The sequence below is a fragment of the Microtus ochrogaster genome, unplaced genomic scaffold (assembly GCF_000317375.1).
Source record: "Microtus ochrogaster isolate Prairie Vole_2 unplaced genomic scaffold, MicOch1.0 UNK26, whole genome shotgun sequence".
NCBI lineage: Eukaryota > Metazoa > Chordata > Mammalia > Rodentia > Cricetidae > Microtus > Microtus ochrogaster.
In genome coordinates, this window is record NW_004949124.1 from 990,787 (window position 1) to 1,011,361 (window position 20,575).

General features: G+C 36.7%; 1 protein-coding gene across 10 annotated transcripts in view; it reads right to left on the reverse strand.

Moving 5' to 3' along the window:
• The window catches only part of Birc6 (baculoviral IAP repeat containing 6), a 196,628-nt gene that overhangs the window by 146,071 nt on the left and 29,982 nt on the right, over positions 1 to 20,575 (reverse strand). For all 10 annotated transcript variants that reach the window (XR_003378819.1, XM_026789677.1, XM_026789673.1 and 7 more), the window contains exons 4-8: positions 17,668 to 17,861; positions 13,938 to 14,049; positions 13,077 to 13,159; positions 8,905 to 9,288; positions 3,010 to 3,068 (exon numbers count right to left, since the gene is read on the reverse strand). Coding sequence is in view for 9 of the 10 variants with exons in the window: in XM_026789677.1 (XP_026645478.1) it covers positions 3,010 to 3,068; positions 8,905 to 9,288; positions 13,077 to 13,159; positions 13,938 to 14,049; positions 17,668 to 17,861 (832 nt within the window). In the remaining variant the exon portion in view is untranslated. The remainder of the gene's footprint in view (positions 1 to 3,009; positions 3,069 to 8,904; positions 9,289 to 13,076; positions 13,160 to 13,937; positions 14,050 to 17,667; positions 17,862 to 20,575) is intronic.

Consider the following 20,575-nt stretch of genomic DNA (forward strand, 5'->3'; position numbering starts at 1 on the left):
TCTTGTGCCCTCTTCTGGCCTGCAGGCATACACACAGACAGAATATTGTATACATAATAAATAAATATTAAAAAAAAATGTATCACATGTACCAAGAAGAATATACCAAAAGGACCCTGGAAAGCACTACAAACCTTTGATCCCAACACTCACACGAGACAGAAGCTCAAAACTGTGAGTTCAAGGCTAGCCTAATCTATATAGCAACTTTCAAATCAGTCAGAGCTACATAATGAGAGCCTGTCCCAAAAGAAAAAGGATATATAATAAATTTATGGGTATTAGAAACTGAAATACATCCTAAGCCAATATGGAAAATCAACAAGCACAGAAGAAAACATAATGGTAGAAGATAAATAAGAATATAGTCCAAATGCAAGTATTATCTGAGGGGTGAAAAAGAGTCTTGCTATATCAGCCAGCCAGGCTAAAACTATTAGCAATTCTCCTAATCACAGCCATGACAGATTGTGGCATGTGCCAGAATGCCCAGAAAATGTTAAGTGCTATTAAACCCAAAAATATATAATAAAATCCATAAACCAAAAGAAAAGAACAAGAAAGTTGCTATAGTTAAAACCAAAGAATTTTTAAGAAAAGGGAACATTGAAGAACACTTACTGCAAACATTTAACAAATAAAAAACTTAAACCCAGAAGGTTTTGCGTGCATACCCTATTTTTCCATAGAAGATTTTAAAACTGTAATATCCAGAGAAAACCTGTCTTGAAAAACAAACAAAAAAAAATGTATTATCAAGCTGCTTCTGTCTTTGTAAAAGAGTAGCAAAGAGGTCATTTCTTTCATTATGCTAAATTGTGTGCATTTGGTTTGTGTGTGTCTACATGCAACGTGGAGCATGTGTGGAGGTCCAAGGACAACTTATGGGACTCTGCTGTCTCCTTCAACCTCAAAAGATCCAACTCATGGGCTGGAGAGATGGCTCAGTGGTTAAGAGCATTGCCTGCTCTTCCAAAGGTCCTGAGTTCAATTCCCGGCAACCACATGGTGGCTCACAACCATCTGTAATGAGGTCTGGTGCCCTCTTCTGGCCTGCAGACATACACACAGACAGAATATTGTATAATAAATAAATAAATTTTTTTTTTAAAAAAAGACCCAACTCAGGTAGGTCAGCAGGGTTGGCAGTAAGTATCAATTACCTACTGAACCATTTTGCCAGCCTGATCTAAAAATGTTTTAAACTTTATTTATTGTATGTGCATTGGTGTTTTGCCTGCATGTATACCTTTCTAAGAGGCATACATCCCCTGAAAACTGGAGTTACAGATACGTGTGAGCTGCCGTGTGGATGTTGGGAATTGAACCCAGGTTCTCGGGAAGATCATCCAATGCTTTTAACCACTAAGCCATCTCTCTAGTCGCCTATTTTAAACTTTCTAAATGAAATCAATTCATTTACCTTTCTAGAATTACATTTATCATTCAGGGTATTTTCACATTCGTTATGGGGTTTTTTTGTCCCATGACTAAAAACTTGAAAAATGATAGTTAATCCAAAATAAGTATGGCCTTCCTTGTAGAAGCTTCAAGAACATTTCACAGCAAATCAGAACTTAGAGAGCATTCACTATGCTATAATGATTATAGTTTTTAACTACTACACTACAAAAACCCATGTTTCTTCTAAGGACACATGTTACATGTCCTTGACATGGCCATGAAATGACATTAAGTTACAGTCACAGTCACAATAACCATCACTTTTTAAAAACTGGGCATTTCTCAAGTACTGTGTACAATTATTTATATGCAGTTATCTTATTTAATCCCTACATATTACATATATTAAATATTGTTATTTTACAGTTTATGGAATATAATGTGACTGTAATAATAAGTAGTTTGGGATTGACACTCTAACATGCTAGAGCAATAACAGATGGCTCAAGTAGTGTAAGGCTTGATGTACAATCCTGATGATTTAAGTTTAGATTCCCACGTAAAAGCCAAGAACAGGAGTATCTATTTGTAACTCCAGCACTGGGGGCACATAGACAGGTGGAACTCCACAGTATTCTGTCCAGCTAGCAGAGTCAAATAGATAACCTCCCACTTTAGTAAAAGACTGTTTCGGTGGTAGTCTATACCTTTAATTCTAGCACTTGGGAGGCAGAGGCAGGCAGATCTCTGTGAGTTCAAGGCCAGCCTGATCTACAGAGTGAGTTCCCAGGACAGTTAGGGCTACACAGTGAAATCCTGTCTTGAAAAACCAAAGACAAATAGACACAGGGAGACAGGAGAGAAACTGAGAATGTTTTATAAACTAAGGTTGAAAATAAAGCAAAGACATTCAACACATCCACCTGCAGTTTCCTCAGGTATATGCACAGATGAGTATACTCAAACACGTATGTGTCCACAAAGAAAAAAATGTAATATAATAAAATTATTTTGAGATGCACACCTCCTCTATGAAAAAATATTTACAAACATGACACGTGTAAGCCATGTTGACACATATCTACAATCCAACACTGAAGAGGCTAAGGCAAGAAGACCACAGCGATCACTGTCAGTCTAAGCTACATAGCAAACTCCAGGCCAGCCTGGACTACATGAACCATGGTACTTTACCTTATTATTTTATGAAAAAGCAAGGCAACATCTACTTGACACCACAATGCCTATGACTTCACAGTTCTGTGCGTATCAAGAACTTTGATTTAAACATTACACTTATTTAACAGACTATAGCATACAAATAAGCACAATTTTCATCCCCTGGTATATGTGACAAAGATTTAATATACCTAATGCTTTATTTCCTTTGAATGAAAAAGTTGTTTCTCATTTAAATTTGAATTAGAGAACACAATGTTCTTATACTTAATGAAGATCTCTAAAAAACACAGAAAACTGAAAATATTGTATCAGTAAAGATCTCCAATTTCACTAGGAAATTAAGAATCAATTAGTGTTAAGATTTACTTTCAACTGTATAAGTATAAGGATATATAAAATACATTATCTAAGATTTTTACATACCCGTCACAGAATCTGATCTGGAATGCTCTTCGCTGTCTGAATCCTCCAGTAAATCATCGCTTAAAAGACAAAGTAAGAACAATTTAAACTTAAAAAAAAAATTGTTGTACCTTATGGGCTAGAGATATACATCAGCTACAGTATAAGAGCCTGGCATGTATAAGACCTTGGATTCAATCCCCAGCACCCAAAAAAATAACATACATCACATAAGAAAGCAACAAGACACAGCATGGCTGTGTGTGGCTAGTCTCTTGTGCTATAGTAGGGCCAATGCTGAGGATCAAACTTAGAGCTCTATGTGTTCTACTTAAAGACTGTTAACTCTGAACTAGGGACTGGAGAGATGGGTCATTGGTTAAGAGCACTTGTTGCTCTTAAAGAGGACCCAGGTTCATTTCCCAGCACCCACATACATGGGGGTTCAATTTACTGAGCACTCTAATCCCCTCTTTTGACCTCCACGGACACTAGACATGCATGTGGTACACATACATACACACAGGCAAAACACTCACGTACCTAAAATATTTAAAACATAAGAAAAAAACTAAGCTATAACCCCAGCACTGAAAAGCAATGTTAAAACAACTATTACACAAATCAAACACAAGCAATATACAAACTGCCAAAAAGAAATGTGATATTTAAGTTTGATAAATAACTGATAAACAATTATAAATCATTAAATGAATGTCTACAGTGAAGAATTTTGTGTGGAAGGAAACCTCTAAATCTTTGCAACATTTATAGGTATGTGAATCTGTGACTGGAAGTAACTTAAAACAAGCAAAAGCATAAAAGAGAGTGGCAATTAGTCAAATTGAACTTGAACCTGTAGAGTAAAACTAACAAATAAACAGCTATGTGTATGTATATGAAATGTTTTATATGTGTATTCACACCAACAGTCATTTTGTTTTAACCATAAGCTTTAGGTGTGTTTATTGTATGAGACATGCAAGGTTAAGTGTCACAATCAAAAGATAGGAGTAAAGACAAGACAATGGTCTGTGTAATATGAACGTCCTGTTTGGTGGGGTTTTTGTCCTGCCCGGTTCCCACAGCTGTTTAGCCCCCCAAAAAAAATCACACAGAGATCTCTGTAAGTTATAGAGCTGATTGGCCCATTAGCTCAGTCTTCTTTTTTTTTAAATATTTATTTATTATGTATACAATAGTCTATCTGTGTGTATGTCTGCAGGTCAGAAGAGGGCACCAGATCTCATTACAGATGGTTGTGAGCCACCATGTGGTTGCTGGGAATTGAACTCCAGACCTTTGGAAGAGCAGGCAATGCTCTTAACCACTGAGCCATCTCTCCAGCCCCTAGCTCAGTCTTCTTATTAGCTCTTGTAGCTTATATTAACCCATTATTCTTATCTATTTTAGCCATATGGCTCGGTACCTTTTTCAGCTGGCAGATCACATCCTACTTCCTCAGTGGTATACGCAGGACTGGAAGGAATCAACTTCCTTCTTCCCAGAATTGTCCTGTTCCCATTGTATCATTTTTACTTCCTGTCTGGTTTTCCCGCCTATACTTCCTGCCTGGCCAATCAGCGGTTATTTAAAACATGATTGACAGAATACAGATAATTCTCCCGCACCAGGTCTGTCCTTTGCCTTTCTCTCAGATGGCCAAGAAATTGTCAGTTCCCCTCTTTGCATCAACCTTTTTTCATTTTCTTAGATTAATAGTCAAGCTCTACACCCTGTTGATCAACATATCACCAGTATTTTTTTATCTTGATACTCTCATTACAAAAATAAAAAGATGTATTTTGTAGAAAGAAAATTCAATTCTCAAAAATACACTGCACTAAATCCACAGTACTTAGACATTTACTAATGCTATCTTGCATTTAAATGGAAATTTCTGCTTAAGACTGCTGGCAAAGTATCAAACACACACCTGTCTTTCCAGCTACCTGAAAGGCTGAGGCAAAAGGACTTTTGCTCAAAGTATCCAGGCCAGCCTGGGAATACAATAGGGTCTTAGAATCTGTCTTAGAAGAAAAAAGAAAGAAAAATTCCAATGCAATGCTTAAAATTTTGAAGGTTTTTTTTAAACCAGTATTGGCAAATGTTTGGTGCCTTAGGTTTTTTTGTAAGTGATATTTAATGCAAAAATATTGTCAGTTCAATTCATATGATTAGCTTTTTGTTATTGTTACTTTTGTTGTTCAGTGTTGAGTCTTCTGAATGCTGGCTAAGTTATTTACCACTAAGCAGATCCCACTCCCAATTCACTATAGTTTAAAATAATAAAAAGAGTGAAAACAAGCTTAGGATCGTCTGCTAACTAGTTTCAAAAATTTAAATCCCAGCCAGGCGATGGTGGTGCATGCCTTTAATCCCAGCACTCGGGAGGCAGAGGCAGGTGGATCTCTGTGAGTTCGAGACCAGCCTGGTCTACAGAGGCTAGTTCCAGGACAGGAACCAAAAAGCTACGGAGAAACCCTGTCTCGAAAATCAAAAAAAAAAAAAATTTAAATCCTAATCACAACTAAGAAGAAACCTAAAAAACTTAATTCTAAGAAAAATACTGTACTTGGGAGCTAGAATAAGCAAATAATAAAGCAACAGCACACTGGGATTCAACTACAAGGTCTTTAGTATTAACCATGTATTGTAAAGCTATACTGAGATAAAAGCTATAATACAATATTTTTAAAGAAAGAATTCAGTGGTCTGATAGTCCTCAAAAACATAATAATTTATCCCTAAAACATTTTATAGTAAGAATTCGAAAACGGGGATAGACAGGTGTCTCAGAGATTCAGATCATTGGCTGCTCTTCTAGAGATTCTTACTTCAATTCTAAGCAACCACAGGGTGGCTCACAACCATATATAATGAGATCTGGTGCCCTCTTCTGGTGTGCAGGCATACATTCAGGTAGAACACTGTATACTTAATTGATGTGGGATTTCCCTCTGTATGCTATGATTACCATTAATGAATAATGGTGATGTGTTTTCTTTGAATTTTTTGACTGTGAAGGAGCTGAGTAGAGAGATACATATCATTGTATGGGGTGTTAAGCTAAACCAGCATATATGTTCTAAAGGCATCATGACTTCCAGTTTGGGTCTAAGAATATGTTGTTTTGGAAAAGAGGCTCTTCTTTTGTTTCCACAGAGGATAAGAACCTGTGGATTGCTTCCAGACTAATATGGTTTGATGAACCAAGAGTTCCTGAAAGGTAGCCTTAAATACCCCCGTTTTTGTTGTTGTTGTTGTTTTACTGTTGGTGGTGGTGGTGGTGGTGGTAGTTTTGATTTTCTGAGACAGGATTTTTCTGCTGGCTATCCTAGAACTAGCTCTGTATACCAGGCTAGCCTCAAACTCACAAAGGTTGCCCCAACTCTGCCTCCCAAGTGCTAGGATTAAAGGCATTTGTTATCACTGCTTGGCCCTATCACTGTTTCACAAAATATTTCACCTTTTTACCAAGTAGGGATTCAACCAACCCTTGATATATTCTAAGCTTCTGTCATAAACTATATAATACTGTGGAATATTTCTGCTGCAAGTAACAGAGGAGTATATATCTAGTCTAGCTATATATAGCTAGTATAGTAGTATATATATACATACATATATATATACACACACACACACACACACACAAAAATAAACATATATTTTCCAAAGAGGAATGTGGTGATCCTAGAAGTTGACTGTGATACAACTTTTAATCCACAAATTCAAAATGTAAAACAAAGCTCTAAGTGAAACTCAAGGTTTTAAACCAACAAGCGAATTTCATGATCCTCCATAATTACCCACTAATCCTTTTTTAAAAATCACAAGAATTAAGCATTCTTAGTTCTAGTGCTATTAGCAAACCGTTAATAAGAACTCAGACAACAACAGCTAAAATGTTTGCCACTCAAACTCTCAACAGATTTATAGTAACAGAAAATAGCTCTAACTTTTAATTCAGTCTATAGCAGATCTCAGGCCCAATTCCTTCATCTGCCAGTCCGTTTCCACGTTACTATCATGATAAACTACACAAACTTTCCAATTTATATGTTGTGAATTGTCAATTCCACAATTTTTATTGAACAAAATTCTGTATACTTAATAAAAACACATCACTGAGTATAGTAGTACACCTTTAATCCCAGCACCCAAGGCAGAAGCACAGGATCTCTGGGTTTGAGGCCAGTATGGTCTACATCACAAGAACCAGACCAACCAGGGCTGTGTAATGAAATCCTGTCTCAAAAATACAGGCCATGACTGCAGTATAAGAATGATCACATCAGTAACACTGGACACCCAGAAGGTAAAGGCAGACACTCTCAATGCATACAGTTAAAGATGCTCCATTTTACATCACCACTGACAGTATTAACAGGGATTGCTAGATGCTAGGATTTATCATACACTGAATGGCTATATGAAATCTTTCATTCTATTTATTTGACTAAAACAGAGCTATGTGATATTAACCCAATTCAAAGTCAAGTGAACACTCTTAGGAAATGGAAGGTTTCCTTGACTCTCCATCCCAATCCTATAGATCAGATACAACCACAAAAACCAAGAATCTAGCAAAGAAGATAAAGAGAGACAATTCAATTACAGTGCCTCAATGTCTGTGTAGGCTGCTCTCCAGCTCTGAGAAGGGAAAGCAGGACAAAAAGCAACCAGACATTTCTCCCTCTCTTCTGTTAATACACAGTTCCAAATAATTAGATACTCTTGTCTCATCTGAAGTCATTTTGCTACTCATTAGTGAAATTCACTTCCAGAACTTGAAGGATAAAAGAAAAGAGAAACCAGAATCATCAGGCACAACTATTCTATGGAACTATCCGGTAAAAAGTAACATTACAAAATCTAATCCACTGGCTTAATTTCAGTATGTAAACTTTTTATTAACAAATTTAAAAAGTTTTATTTTTTTGTTATGTCTCTGATACTGAAGACAGAACTAAGGTCTTCACAAATGCTACATATGTACTCTAATTATATATGCACATTATCTTTACAATTACATTATTTTTACAATTTTTATACTTCCTAGGTTTTAGGTTTTTTTTTTTTTTTTTTTTGTTTTGTTTTGTTTTGTTTTTTCGAGACAGGGTTTCTCTGTGGCTTTGGAGCCTGTCCTGGAACTAGCTCTTGTAGACCAGGCTGGTCTCGAACTCACAGAGATCCGCCTGCCTCTGCCTCCCAAGTGCTGGGATTAAAGGCGTGCGCCACCACCGCCCGGCTCCTAGGTTTTAGTTTTTAATGTGGCAATTACTTGATAGATAAGACTGAGATTTCCTATTACACAGTATGATATTTATTGCACAGAAATGTGATTTATTGAGTAGCTTCAGAACAATATAGTGAATAATTTGTCAAATGTATTTTAGCCTCTCTAATATAACTATGACTGCTAGTGTTTGCTGTTTGGCATAGTGTTTTTCATTATCATATATTTATTCTTAATTACATCAGTATTTCTACCAACTCCTGTGGAAATCTACATAAAGGAAACAACTCCTGTGGAAATCTACATAAAGGAAAATGTAATTTGGAGAAAAACGGTATATTACAGAGAGTGGTATCTTCTTTTTGTGTGTTTTATTTTTTTGGAATTTTGAAACAAAATTCTCACTCTATGGTTCAGACTGGAATGCAACTTGTAGAAGTCCTACTGCTCCAGAACCAGATCTAATTAACCTGCAGTATTCTGAATGAAAACTTCTGAGATTCACATTGCTTTCAGATTTCCAGCCAAAGAAGTTAAGAGAATATTTTCTACTCTCTAACTTAACCCATTTTCTATCTTTCTTTTTTTTCTATCTCATTAACTAATGAAGAAAATGAAATATGAAAAAAGCAAACATGTACCATTACAAATACCAATGAAACAAAATCATGTACCTGTCTCCTTCCAGTTTTGGTATGTCTGAGCAACTAGAGGAGTCTTCTAGCCATGCCAAAGTTGGTCTCCTTGAATCAACTCCTGAGCTTGGGTCTCCTGATAGGATCAGTTGTTGTACAATTGCTGGATCGTAGGCATTAATTTCAAACTTCAAGTGCACCTTCATGAGTTTGGAGACATCCCATATGCAGATCTTCCCACGTTTGGTGGCAGCAGCTAGAAACTGAGGACAGCTCCCCGACCCAAAGCAAGATATTCTGTCAGCTCCGTCGGCAGATGGAAGCTGTGCAGGACTCGTTGCCAGTGTGACCGACAAGGGTACATTCTGGGTGTGTTCGCCTTTTACAAAGGGGCAGTTGGGGGAATGTCTCTCATGTTCAGACCTTTACAGAGTGAAAAGGAAAAGTTTACTGAAGAGCAAAGCAGAAACTCGAAAACTATCTTCTTTATGTGTATGTTAAAAAGTCTTAATCTTACTACATCATGCATGTTTTTGTTCGGGTGAACGGGGAGGATGGGGTGGCAAATACAAGTACTTGAATGAAAGGCACATCTCTGAGCATATTGAAAAAGTAAGCACTCTACCACGCAGCTGTATTTCCACCCAAACTTACCTTTCAAAGATCACTCAATTCCACTCAATCATTCAGTGTTTACAGTTCATATTCTAGGTACTTATTATTAGCAGTTTTACTCACTTTAACTGACTGCAAGTGTGAAATCAGTACAAAAATTCAATTCATGACAAAATTATTTGCTCAACTTCCTAACCCTTTTATATTTCCTTTTGGTTTTCTTTTTCTTTTCTTTTTTGGTTTTTCAAAACAGGGTTTCTCTTTGTAGCCCTGGCAGTCCTGGAACTCACTCTGTAGAACAGACTGGCCTAGAACTCACAAGCTCTGCCTGTTTCTGTCTCTAAGTGCTGGGATTAAAGGAAAGCGGCACCACCACCCAACCCTCCTTTCAGTTTTCTGTTATGTGTTTCTTTTTATAATTTTTCTACTTGCAATTTCAAAGCACTACTTGAGGACAGAATTCTACTATCAAAGATGGAAAAAAAATTGTTTCCTTACTTACAATGATAGATAAAATTTCACTCATAAAACATGCTGTTCTTCTGAACAGACATATTTCTTTTCACAATGCACCTGCAGTTTACTATAGTAACATCCTGGACAATTTGTAATGTACAGATGTCTTTCCTAAATCCTTTTGCATTATACCACAAAGCACATCTGAGTTACATTCTCTCCCACTTTAGTTCTAGTTCATTTTTCCCCTTCTTACCTTCTTGTACCACAGTTTTAACTTTTTTACTAAACATTTATTGCCACATGTAACTGTGTAAAATAAAAGCTAACCAGTTTTATCTAATTCTAGTAATCTTTATCCCACCTTCCAGATAAGACTTAAGATTTTAACTAGTTCTAAAATATTTTTATCCATTTACGTACACTAAGAAAACAAAACAGGGTTTATTGCTTCAAACAATTTTAGATCATCAGTGGCACTCCATAACAGCTTTCATGAAACAAGGCCATACAGAATGTTACTGACAGTGATCATTAGGGAATATCAAGTTCTTCTAACTCTCCATTGCTCACTCATCATGAATTTGTCACATTATATTAGCTATAACACTTTAAAAAAAAAAAAGTCATGGTCTCAGTATGCAGTGGTAGATGGCATCAAACTGACAAAAAATCCACCTGCCTCTGCTTCCCAGATGCCACAGCACTCTTGATGGGGATTTAAGAATTTTCTAGTTTTTCATTGCAATGGCCAAACTTGTCACAACACCAAACATACAAAAGGAATTAACTCCTTGGAGTTGAGAAGAAAAAGCAGAACTGACAGGAAGTAGAGAATACCCATTTTTATTTCTTGAATAATTCAATCTCCCTCCAAAGTAACTCAACTCCCACAAGCAAAATATTAAGTTCATCTTTTCCCCTTTAAACTGTCTTTTCTCTGTTAAAAGATTTGGAAAGCACCCATGCTCAGCAATCTATTTTCTCACCTGTGCACTTAAGAGCAGTGAATGCAGAACATCAGAATTTACCAAATTCTTGAGAGCTTTTGAAATCCCATACTTGGTATATTCCAAACCTCTCAGCATATAAAAAAAAGATGGCACTTAACTGCCCAAGCTGAAATTTTGAGTCTTCTTCCCCAACATGAAAAGTTATAAAGATAGGTACCTTCCAAGTTGTGAATTGTGGCTTACATCTATAATTCCAGCACTCGGGAAACTGAAGAGGATAACTGACTTGAGTTTTAGCCCAATCTGGGTTACATAGTGAGTTGATGTGTAGTCTGGGCTCATTTTAGGATTACCTCCATTTTTAAAAGAGACAGTTTTGACTGGGTAAAGAGACACATTCCTCTGAACACAGATCAAGGTGGCAGGAAAATCAAAAATTTGATGGCAGGAAGGGCACTGTGGCATACAACTTTAATCTCAGCACAATAGAGACAGAAGCAGGTGGATCTTTTTGACTAAGCCAGTTTGGTTTACATAGTAAGCCAGAATTACATAATGAAAACCTATCTGCTGAATAGCGAGTTCCAAAAAAGTCTAGGCTATATGAGACCCTGTCTCAAATAGATGTGCACAAACATTGTTACATGTGTGTGTGTGTGTGTGTGTGTGTGTGTGTGTGTGTGTGTGTGTGTGTGTTTGGGTCAGAGATATAGCTTCATGGCTAATAGTGCAGCTGCCTTCACAGAGTTCATTCCAAGTACTCACAGCAGGCACCTCATGAGCACCTGTAACTCCAACACCAGAGATCATATGCCTTTTCTGGCCTCTGAAAGCACCCTCATACACATGTGTGTACATACACAAACATACATATAAACTAAGAACTAAAATAAACTAAAAATAAAATAAAATTTAAAATATGTATCACATTCTATAATATCATTGTGTTAATCCAGTTCCAGAAGATCCAACACCCTCCACACAGACATGTATGCAGGTCAAACACTAATGCACATAAAAATGAAAATAAATCACTTTAAAAATGAATAAATAAATGAATAAGTAAATAAATCAATGAATGAAAGAACAGAACGGAGGCGCTGGAAAAACAGGTAAAGAACACTTATTGGGGGCTGGAGTGATGGCTCAGAGGTTAAGAGCATTGCCTGCTCTTCCAAAGGTCCTGAGTTCAATTCCCAGCAACCACATGGTGGCTCACAACCATCTGTAATGGGGTCTGTTGCCCTCTTCTGGCCTTCAGGCATACACACAAACAGAATATTGTACACATAATAAATAAATATTTTTTAAAAAAGAACACTTATTGCTCTGACAAAGAACTCAAGTTCAGTTTCCAGCACATGTCGCCAGCACTCAAATGGAAGCTCACAATCACCTGTACTTATAGTTACAGGGGATCTTATATACCAAGCAAGCACATGGTACACATACATACATGCAGGCAAACATTCATACATATAAAATTAAAATAAGTAACTTAATGAGCTAGGGGTATACCTTAGTGTTAGAACCCTTGACTAGAATTCTGAAGGTCCTGAGTTCAATACCAAGCACTATCAAAAGAATTTTAATTGAAAAATATAGTCTCAGATTTCCCCTACTAATAACAGCACCGACTTTAGAGAGTTACTATGGGAACTGAATGAGTTATAAAACAGTATTTAAAATAATATCAGCTATACAGTATGACAGATATTTACTGCTAGTACTTTTTTTTTCTAAAATAAGGTCTCATAGTAGATATTAGTAAATCTTGGGTCTCGCTACATAGCTAATGTAAATCAAGGATTAAAATGTTGTACTCTCTAATTCAGACAGAAAACATCCTCTAAAATGTTACTTAAAATTAGAACTGTACTGTAACTGTACCTCCCCTCCATGGATTCTCTGTTCACCTTTCTTCAGTGGTCAGAACTACACTGCTGAATTAGTGGGAGTGCTAGGGTTGATTTAACACAGCTGCTCTGGTGAGAACCTAGTTTTATTTTTTGGTACTTCCCCCATGTAGATTTTGGAAAATCTTGTAACAGGACTACCTCATTCTCTTAAGATAGTGACAATAACACAGAGCAAAAAGACAAGAAGATTACATCAGGATCGGAAAAGTTAAATTTAGAAGCACTATAATACTAACAACCTACTATTCCCAGAAAATTCAAGACTCACCAAGGTTCATCTGTAGGCTCCCAACAAACGAGACATACACTACAAGTAAAGCACATGGCTCTATCATCTCCAGATGAGGCAGGCTGCAAAATATGTTAAAATAGAGGAGAGAGCAAGTAGGCAGGCAGGAATGAAAGGGAAGAAGAGAGAAAGGGAAGGACCAATCATTATCAAAATGGCTTTTCAATAGCAATTCTTCAAAAAGTTCCCAATTTCAAGTATAATTTTCTAAGGAAAAAAACAATAATTTATAGTGCTAATCTGCTCATACATATATTAAGAAGTGTTTGATAAATTAGCAGGCCAGTGAGGGCAACCTTGCCTTGAGAGTAAATAAATAAATAAATAAATAAATAAATAAATAAATAAATAAATAAATGTAGTTTTTCACTGCATACTTCTGTCTGGTCTGCAACACACAATCCCCCATTCCTAAGTCTCCCAAGTAACAGCATTTCAGGTGTATACCTTGCAAAATTATTACATCACCTCAAGAATCTACTACTAGCTTATAAAAGCAAAAGTCAAACAATGAAAATAATCAAATATCCAATGAGAACATTTCCCAAAAATGACAAAAACCACATGAACTTGACAACAAAAAAGGGGGGGGGCTAACATGTCTAATCCGAAAGATTTAGATAATTCAATAATTATTTGACCCCTAAATTCCTGATGTAGGACATAGGATCAACATCACAATCAAATATGTGGCAAACAAAACATACAAGCACATATACAAACAAGCACATAGCTAGATTGCATAAAACACTCTCAAAAGAAAAAAATTTTTAATTAAAACGCTGTGCTTACTAAACTTACAGTAAACTTGGAAAAACATCTATTTTTGATATTTTTTACCTGATGATAAAATCCAGCTTGAGCCATGGGATCTGGCTGTGCCCACCTATAGCCAACATGAGGCCACGAAGTGAATGTCTCCCTTCTGTTAGCCTCACTATACATCAGTGCCCTAAAAGTAAGCAAACAGCATATAAAGGGAAACGCCTATTTAATGCTGCAGAAAAGAAAATTACTGAAATATAAAAACAAGTTGAAAGAAGCTGAGTGGTAGCAGCGCACACCTTTAATCCCAGCACTCAGGAAGCTAAAACAGGTGGATCTCTGTGAGATTGAGGCCAGCCTAGTCTACAAAGCAAGTTCCAGGATAGCCAGAAAAAGAAACCCTGTCTTAAAAAAAAAAAAAAAAAGAAAAGAAAAGAAAAAATTTAATTAGTTAGTTAGATAGTTAATTGGAATGATTATGTTCAAATTTTTATTTTCAACACATACCCCTAAAAACTGTAAAGAAAAAGAAAAGCTGGTTAATGGCTACAGCAACTGGAGAATTCCACAGGCAGATTAAGTTAACTAACAATGAGTCATTACCAATCAGACAACAGGAAATGAAGAGAATGACAGAGAGCCCTGCACTTTTCCTCAGGCCACAAGCCAGCTGAAGTGGGTCTTTGTCTCTGCTACTCTGTGTAAGCATTTAAGCAGGGCTTGCGTTTTATTTGCTTTTTAAATTGTTTTTAACTAGAAATTGGTTTATTGTTCTTTTATCTAGAAAAATCTTCCTCCAGGGGAGCTATATACTCTAGCAAACTTTTGTTTAGTTTTAAAATTGGTTGAGGCACAGACAGTCTCAGCTGTGTAGCCCTGGCCGTCCTGAAACTCACCATGCAGCTTCAAATTCAGCCAGCCTCTGCCTGCAGGGATCAAAGGTGTGTACCACTAAAACCAGAAACTCTAGTACATTTTAAAAACCATAATCAGTCTATCTATAATCCCAGCACTCAGGAGGCTGAGGCAAGAGCATATGAGCTGGAACAGCCTAACTTGACTATCTAGAAAACAGAACAATAAAATCCTCACACTTTGATAGTAAAATTAAGCTATAATTAAGGGTATCGGTGAATTTTTAAAGGACAATAACAAACTAAAGTCCAAGAAAATTCAAGTAAGAAAAGACTAAGAGCAAAGCTTCCTCTTGCTCTTACAGCTACATAAATAGTAACTGAAGGGGGGGGGGGGCATGAAAAAATAGACCAGAAAAAAATGATTTCTACATAGATTCCAAAAACTAATTCATACCTAATGTTCAAAAATATTACTCTAGGTTACTCAGAACTACATTCTGACTTTTAAGAGCATGAGGTAAGTGGCACATCAGTATCAGATCTTGAAACAGTTGCCTAACACACACACATTGCACCCTTGGATCCAATTCCCAGCAATATACAGGAAGCACAGGACCCTGGGCACAGGCCTCAGAAACAAAGTAAAAAGTGAAGTTTATCTGATAGCAGCTCCGTTACTACCCAGGACACAGACGCTCAAAGTGCATTAATAAATGTTTCCTTTTTTGAAGAAGAAAAAAAAAAACCCTTTGGGGTTATAAAAGTTTCATGTATAAGTTACGTATGTATTTACAAGAGAGGAGGTTGAAACAGTGTCTCATATAGCCCAGGATAGCCTCAACTCACTATGCCTACCAAGGTTTTTGTAGATTCATTATTAATGAATTAACTTCAAGGCTCTCAAATTAGTACTTGAAGATATTTTAGTACACCCAGAAGAAACATATGGCTGGATCTGGAACTACATAGATGACACGTCCCTTAGGTGTGTCTTTTAGACATTTCCAGAAGTTTGACTGAAGAGGAAAAACCATCCCTTAAGTTGGGAAGTACCATTCTATACCTGCGGTTCAGGATAAATAAAAAGAAGAAACTAAGGTGAATACAGGCATTCATTTCTCTCTGATTCCTGACTGTACATACAAAATCCTGCCCATGCCTTGCCCCCTATGATGATGAATTAGAGCCTCAAATTATGAGTCAAAATAAGCTTTCTTAAGTTACTTCTTGTCAAAAATAACTAACACAAAACAAAAAAAAAAAAACCTATCTCATTTCCTAAAATACAACACTTATCACAGTATGCAGTAGCATCTTTAGAAAACACTGTAAATTAGCTCTGCAGAGTCGATAACATCTCAAAATCGGCATCTAATAACAAGTTTCTCTTTCTTTGTTCCTACTTCCATACAGGTTGCAAGAATATTTTAATGATAGCTATAGCACTTAGCTGATGTGGGAGTCCCCTCTGTGTGTTGCTTGTACTGGCTAATGAATAAAGAAACTGCCTTGGCTGATAGGGTAGAACTTAGACTGGCAGAGAAGACAGAACTGAATTCTGGGAGGAAGAACACAGAGTTGAAGGGACGCCATGGATCCACTGCCGGAGGCAGACGTGCTGAAACTTTTTGGGTAGGCCATGACCTCGTGATGATATATAGATAGAAATGGGTTAAATAAAGATGTAGGAGTTAGCCAATAAGAAGCTAGAACTAATGGGCCAAGCAGTGATTTAATTAATAAAGTTTCCCTGTGATTATTTCGGGGCTAAACTAGCCAGGCGGCCAGGACGAACAAGTAGGCCCTCCTTCCTACAACACTTAGCACCTGATATTCAGATTGAGTGGCATATTCTCTCCAAAAGACAGAAATAACAACATTACTCTAGCATATAAAAATCCTTACCACTTGCTAATGTAATTAATAGAAATTGTATCTATGATAAAAACAGCAAAAACAGGGCAAATGAACAATGTAAAGGATAAACTGCTTGCTAAATACTATGAATGTAAGAACCATACTTAAAATGAATTCTTTCAGTATTGTACTTGCTAGCATCACCATATATTATTTAAAAATTTACTTCAGGAAAGTGCATAGAAAGTGAATCACCCAATGGAAATATGAAAATCAAAAAGTTAGACATGAGAGAAAATGTGAATACCCAATCAAAAACTATCAGGCTTTAAATTCTATTTTCACATTAATAAACTTTAGTACTTACAATATCAAATAATTTATTTATCAAGCTTTCATCAAACACATTATAAGCTTTAGTTTTACATAAAACAGCTACTTAATAAATTTTAAAAAATTAGATGATAGAGGTATGATTTTTCATAGTACTGTTTAAATCTAGCGAAAACAGTGTAAGAAACTACTCCAAGAAATTGGGGGACAGGATTTTTTCTTTGAGAACTTCATAGGTGAATAGAATGTATTTTAATCATACCTACTCCTCCATTCCCTTGGAAGAACTATTTTAGGATATTTTTCACTGAGAATTTTGCAGCTAATTACAATATTACATATTACCCCACTCCTCCTCCATAAAAACAGTAAACAATTTTAATTACACTCACATTTGTATATAGCATTTGTCAGAATTCATCTCAAAAGTTAGTAAATTACTGGCAAAATATTACACACCCAATGCTGAGTGAATATTTGAGAAAATTTTAAGCCATTTTCTCAAATACTCACTCAGCATTGGAATCTTCAAAATACAGTCTTGCAATCCCCTTCCAGATACACATATTGAACAGTAGCTATCAGCTCACTACAACATTTATGTATAAATGAAAATCTATGGGCAGTGGTGGCACATACCTTTAAATGAAAACCTGCTTTTTAAAACATTCTGATTATAATAAGATTTGCAGTACTTTTCGGATAACCCTAAATCTAGGAATTCAATCTCAGTATACCCAGAGGAGCAAGGGTCCTACCTGTCTACAGAGCGGCCTGGCCCCACACCAAGTTCTGGGCGTGCACTGGGTAAGAGGTAAGACAATCTGTCCATCACTGAGGATGCCACAGGTAAGGCAGCAACATTTTGATTTATTTTCTTGAGTTCATTTACAATGGCACTGGCAATAGACTTCAATATATGATGAGGAAGATGAAATGTAACTGTGGCCCACTGAAAGAAAACAGAAATATAAGCAAAGAAATACTTCTAAACAGTTTTAAACAAAACCTTACATTGACCTGATCAATTAAAGAGCTATGTATGTATCGCTAATGTGAATAATACCATTAGTTTATTGTTTACAGCAAGAATTTGCCATTAAGTAAAAAACTAAACCTTTTTTTTTTTAAATTACCAAGGTACAGAGAAGCAAGCCAGGTCTCCATCATGAGTGAATAGATAAAAGTATGGTATGTGGGTGAGTGAACAAGTACATGCAGTAGAACATTGCAAAGCCTTTTAAAAGATAACAACTCCATTCAGGTGGTGGTGGCACACGTCTTTAATCCCAGCACTTGGGAGGCAGAGGCAGGAGGATCTCTGTGAGTTTGAGGTCACCCTGGTCTTCAAGAGCTAGTTCCAGGAAGGCTCTAAAACTACAGTGAAAACCTGTCTCGAAAAAACCAAAACCAAAACCAAAAAAAAAAAGATAACAACTCCATTCATAACAAGATGAATAAAAATGAATTGAACTTCAATAGGCCAGGAAAAGGAAGACAAGTATAAATGATATCACTTACATGTAAAGTTTATACTCTGTAACTCACAGAACCAAAGATTAAAATGACTGTTACTAGAGCTGATGTAGGAGTATGAGATGGGATGCTGGTTAAAAGTACAAAGTAGCAGAAAACAGATGTGATGAACTAGCTGGTGATCATCTATTTAGTAACCTATTATTTCAATAATACTATTATACAGTATGCTGGCCACAGATAACAACAACCTACTATTGGTTTCAAATATTCTCACAAGGAAGAAATAATAACTATAAAATGGTAAAGACATAATGTCTCATTTTATTAAATCTCTCTACAATATGAACATATATCAAAATATCACATTTCATCTCATAAATACATAGTTATTTAATTTTTTGTTTGCTTGTTTTTTTTGTTTTGTTTTGTTTTTTTTCAGACAGGGTCTCTCTACAAAGCCCTGTCCTGGAACTCACTATGTAGACAAGGCTATCTTAGAACTCACAGAGATCCACTTGTAAAGGTATGTGTCACTACACTCAGTATGTTGAATTTTTATTTAATACACTCAGAAGGCAAACAGAGGCAGATCTCCATGTGTCTGTGGCCATTCTGTTCTACATAAAATATTATAGGGCAGCCAAGGCTACAAAGAAAGACACTGTCTCAAAAGAAAAAGGAAAAGAAAAAAAAGAAAAGAGTAAAACAAATCTTTTTAAAACTATTAACATTATTCAATATTATTGCTAAACAAGTTACACTAGTGGAAAACAAAGGGACAAAGGAGAGATAGACTCTGAAAGTTCCAACTATATTTTCCCAGAGAAATAAATCTATATATTAATTTCATCTTCATATTCTACCCCCAGACCACATTAAAACTGTCACCATTTAGTCCAGTACACACTAGGCATGATAGCACAATACTATTGAGCTATATAACTAAATAACTTTCATAGTAAAAATATAGTTAAATTGAAAAAAGGAATGTAGACTGGGGTTATAGCTCAATGGATGGGTGCTGGGCTAGTGCACAAAAAGTCCTAGTTTCAATTCCCAGCACTACAAAATGGGGAAGATGACTCCACAGGAACTGGCACTAACCATGGGAGTTTGGATCCCCAGAAGTTCATATAAATGCTAGGTAGGCCTGCCTCTAAGTTCAGTCTGGGAAGGCAGAGCCAGGAATCCCCAGAGCAAGCAGACTTGCAATCCTAATCATAAGGGTGAGATCTGGGTTTACTAAGACCCTGCTTCAATTTATAAAGCGGAAGGAAGAATGACGTAAATGATTAAAGATATCAACCACAAGCTTCCGTATGTGTGCGCGCACACATATACACATCATATACAAAAAGGGAAAAAGAAAAAAATAAAATGAAAATCTCTTACCTAGTTTCTAAACTTAACCTGTTAGTAGATGAGACATCTATTCATGGAAGGGTCTTCAGCATCAAAACACAAAACAAAACAAAAAAAAAAAACCGTATCTGACTTCCACTTGGAAAAAGGGCCTACAATGGAATTTCAACTATATACTGTAAATTATAAAGGTTTTCCCCCCAGAAGGACTTATGGGCATTCACTACAAGTGATACTCATGGGATGGAGTGAGGCACTCTATCAAGGACTATAAGAAAGCAGAAATGGGAGACACCTAGGACAGAGAGGGCCTGTGAAAACAAGTTCCACCTGGAGCAGAAGCCAGGGGCAATCCAGTCCTGGGACACTGACAGACCAGGACTGAGCCAACGACTTGACTCAAGAGTCTGCAATCTCCACTAGAACTGGAGTGGGACTGAACCAGCTACCTAGGGCAGAGAGAGAACAAGCTCTACCAGGAGCAGAAACCAGGAACAAACCTAGTCCCAGGACATGGGCGGACGAGGACTGAGCAAGCAACCAGATCCAGAGTCAGCAATCTCCACAAGAACGGGTCCAACTCCAAGCCAGGGACTTCTGCAGGAGGAGATCCAGACCAGGATTTACAGAAACAGATCAAAACCAGAAGCCTAGTCCAAGGTAGGCCTGAGACAGCAAACTCCAAGGGAGCAGAGCAAAGCACAGGAGCACTGAGCTATCTCCAGAAACAGGAGTAACCAACGGGGTAACTAGAACTGTGACACTGACCATACCACAAGGAACAACCATCTTAGCTTTGGATTCACCGGCACCTAGAAGATTATT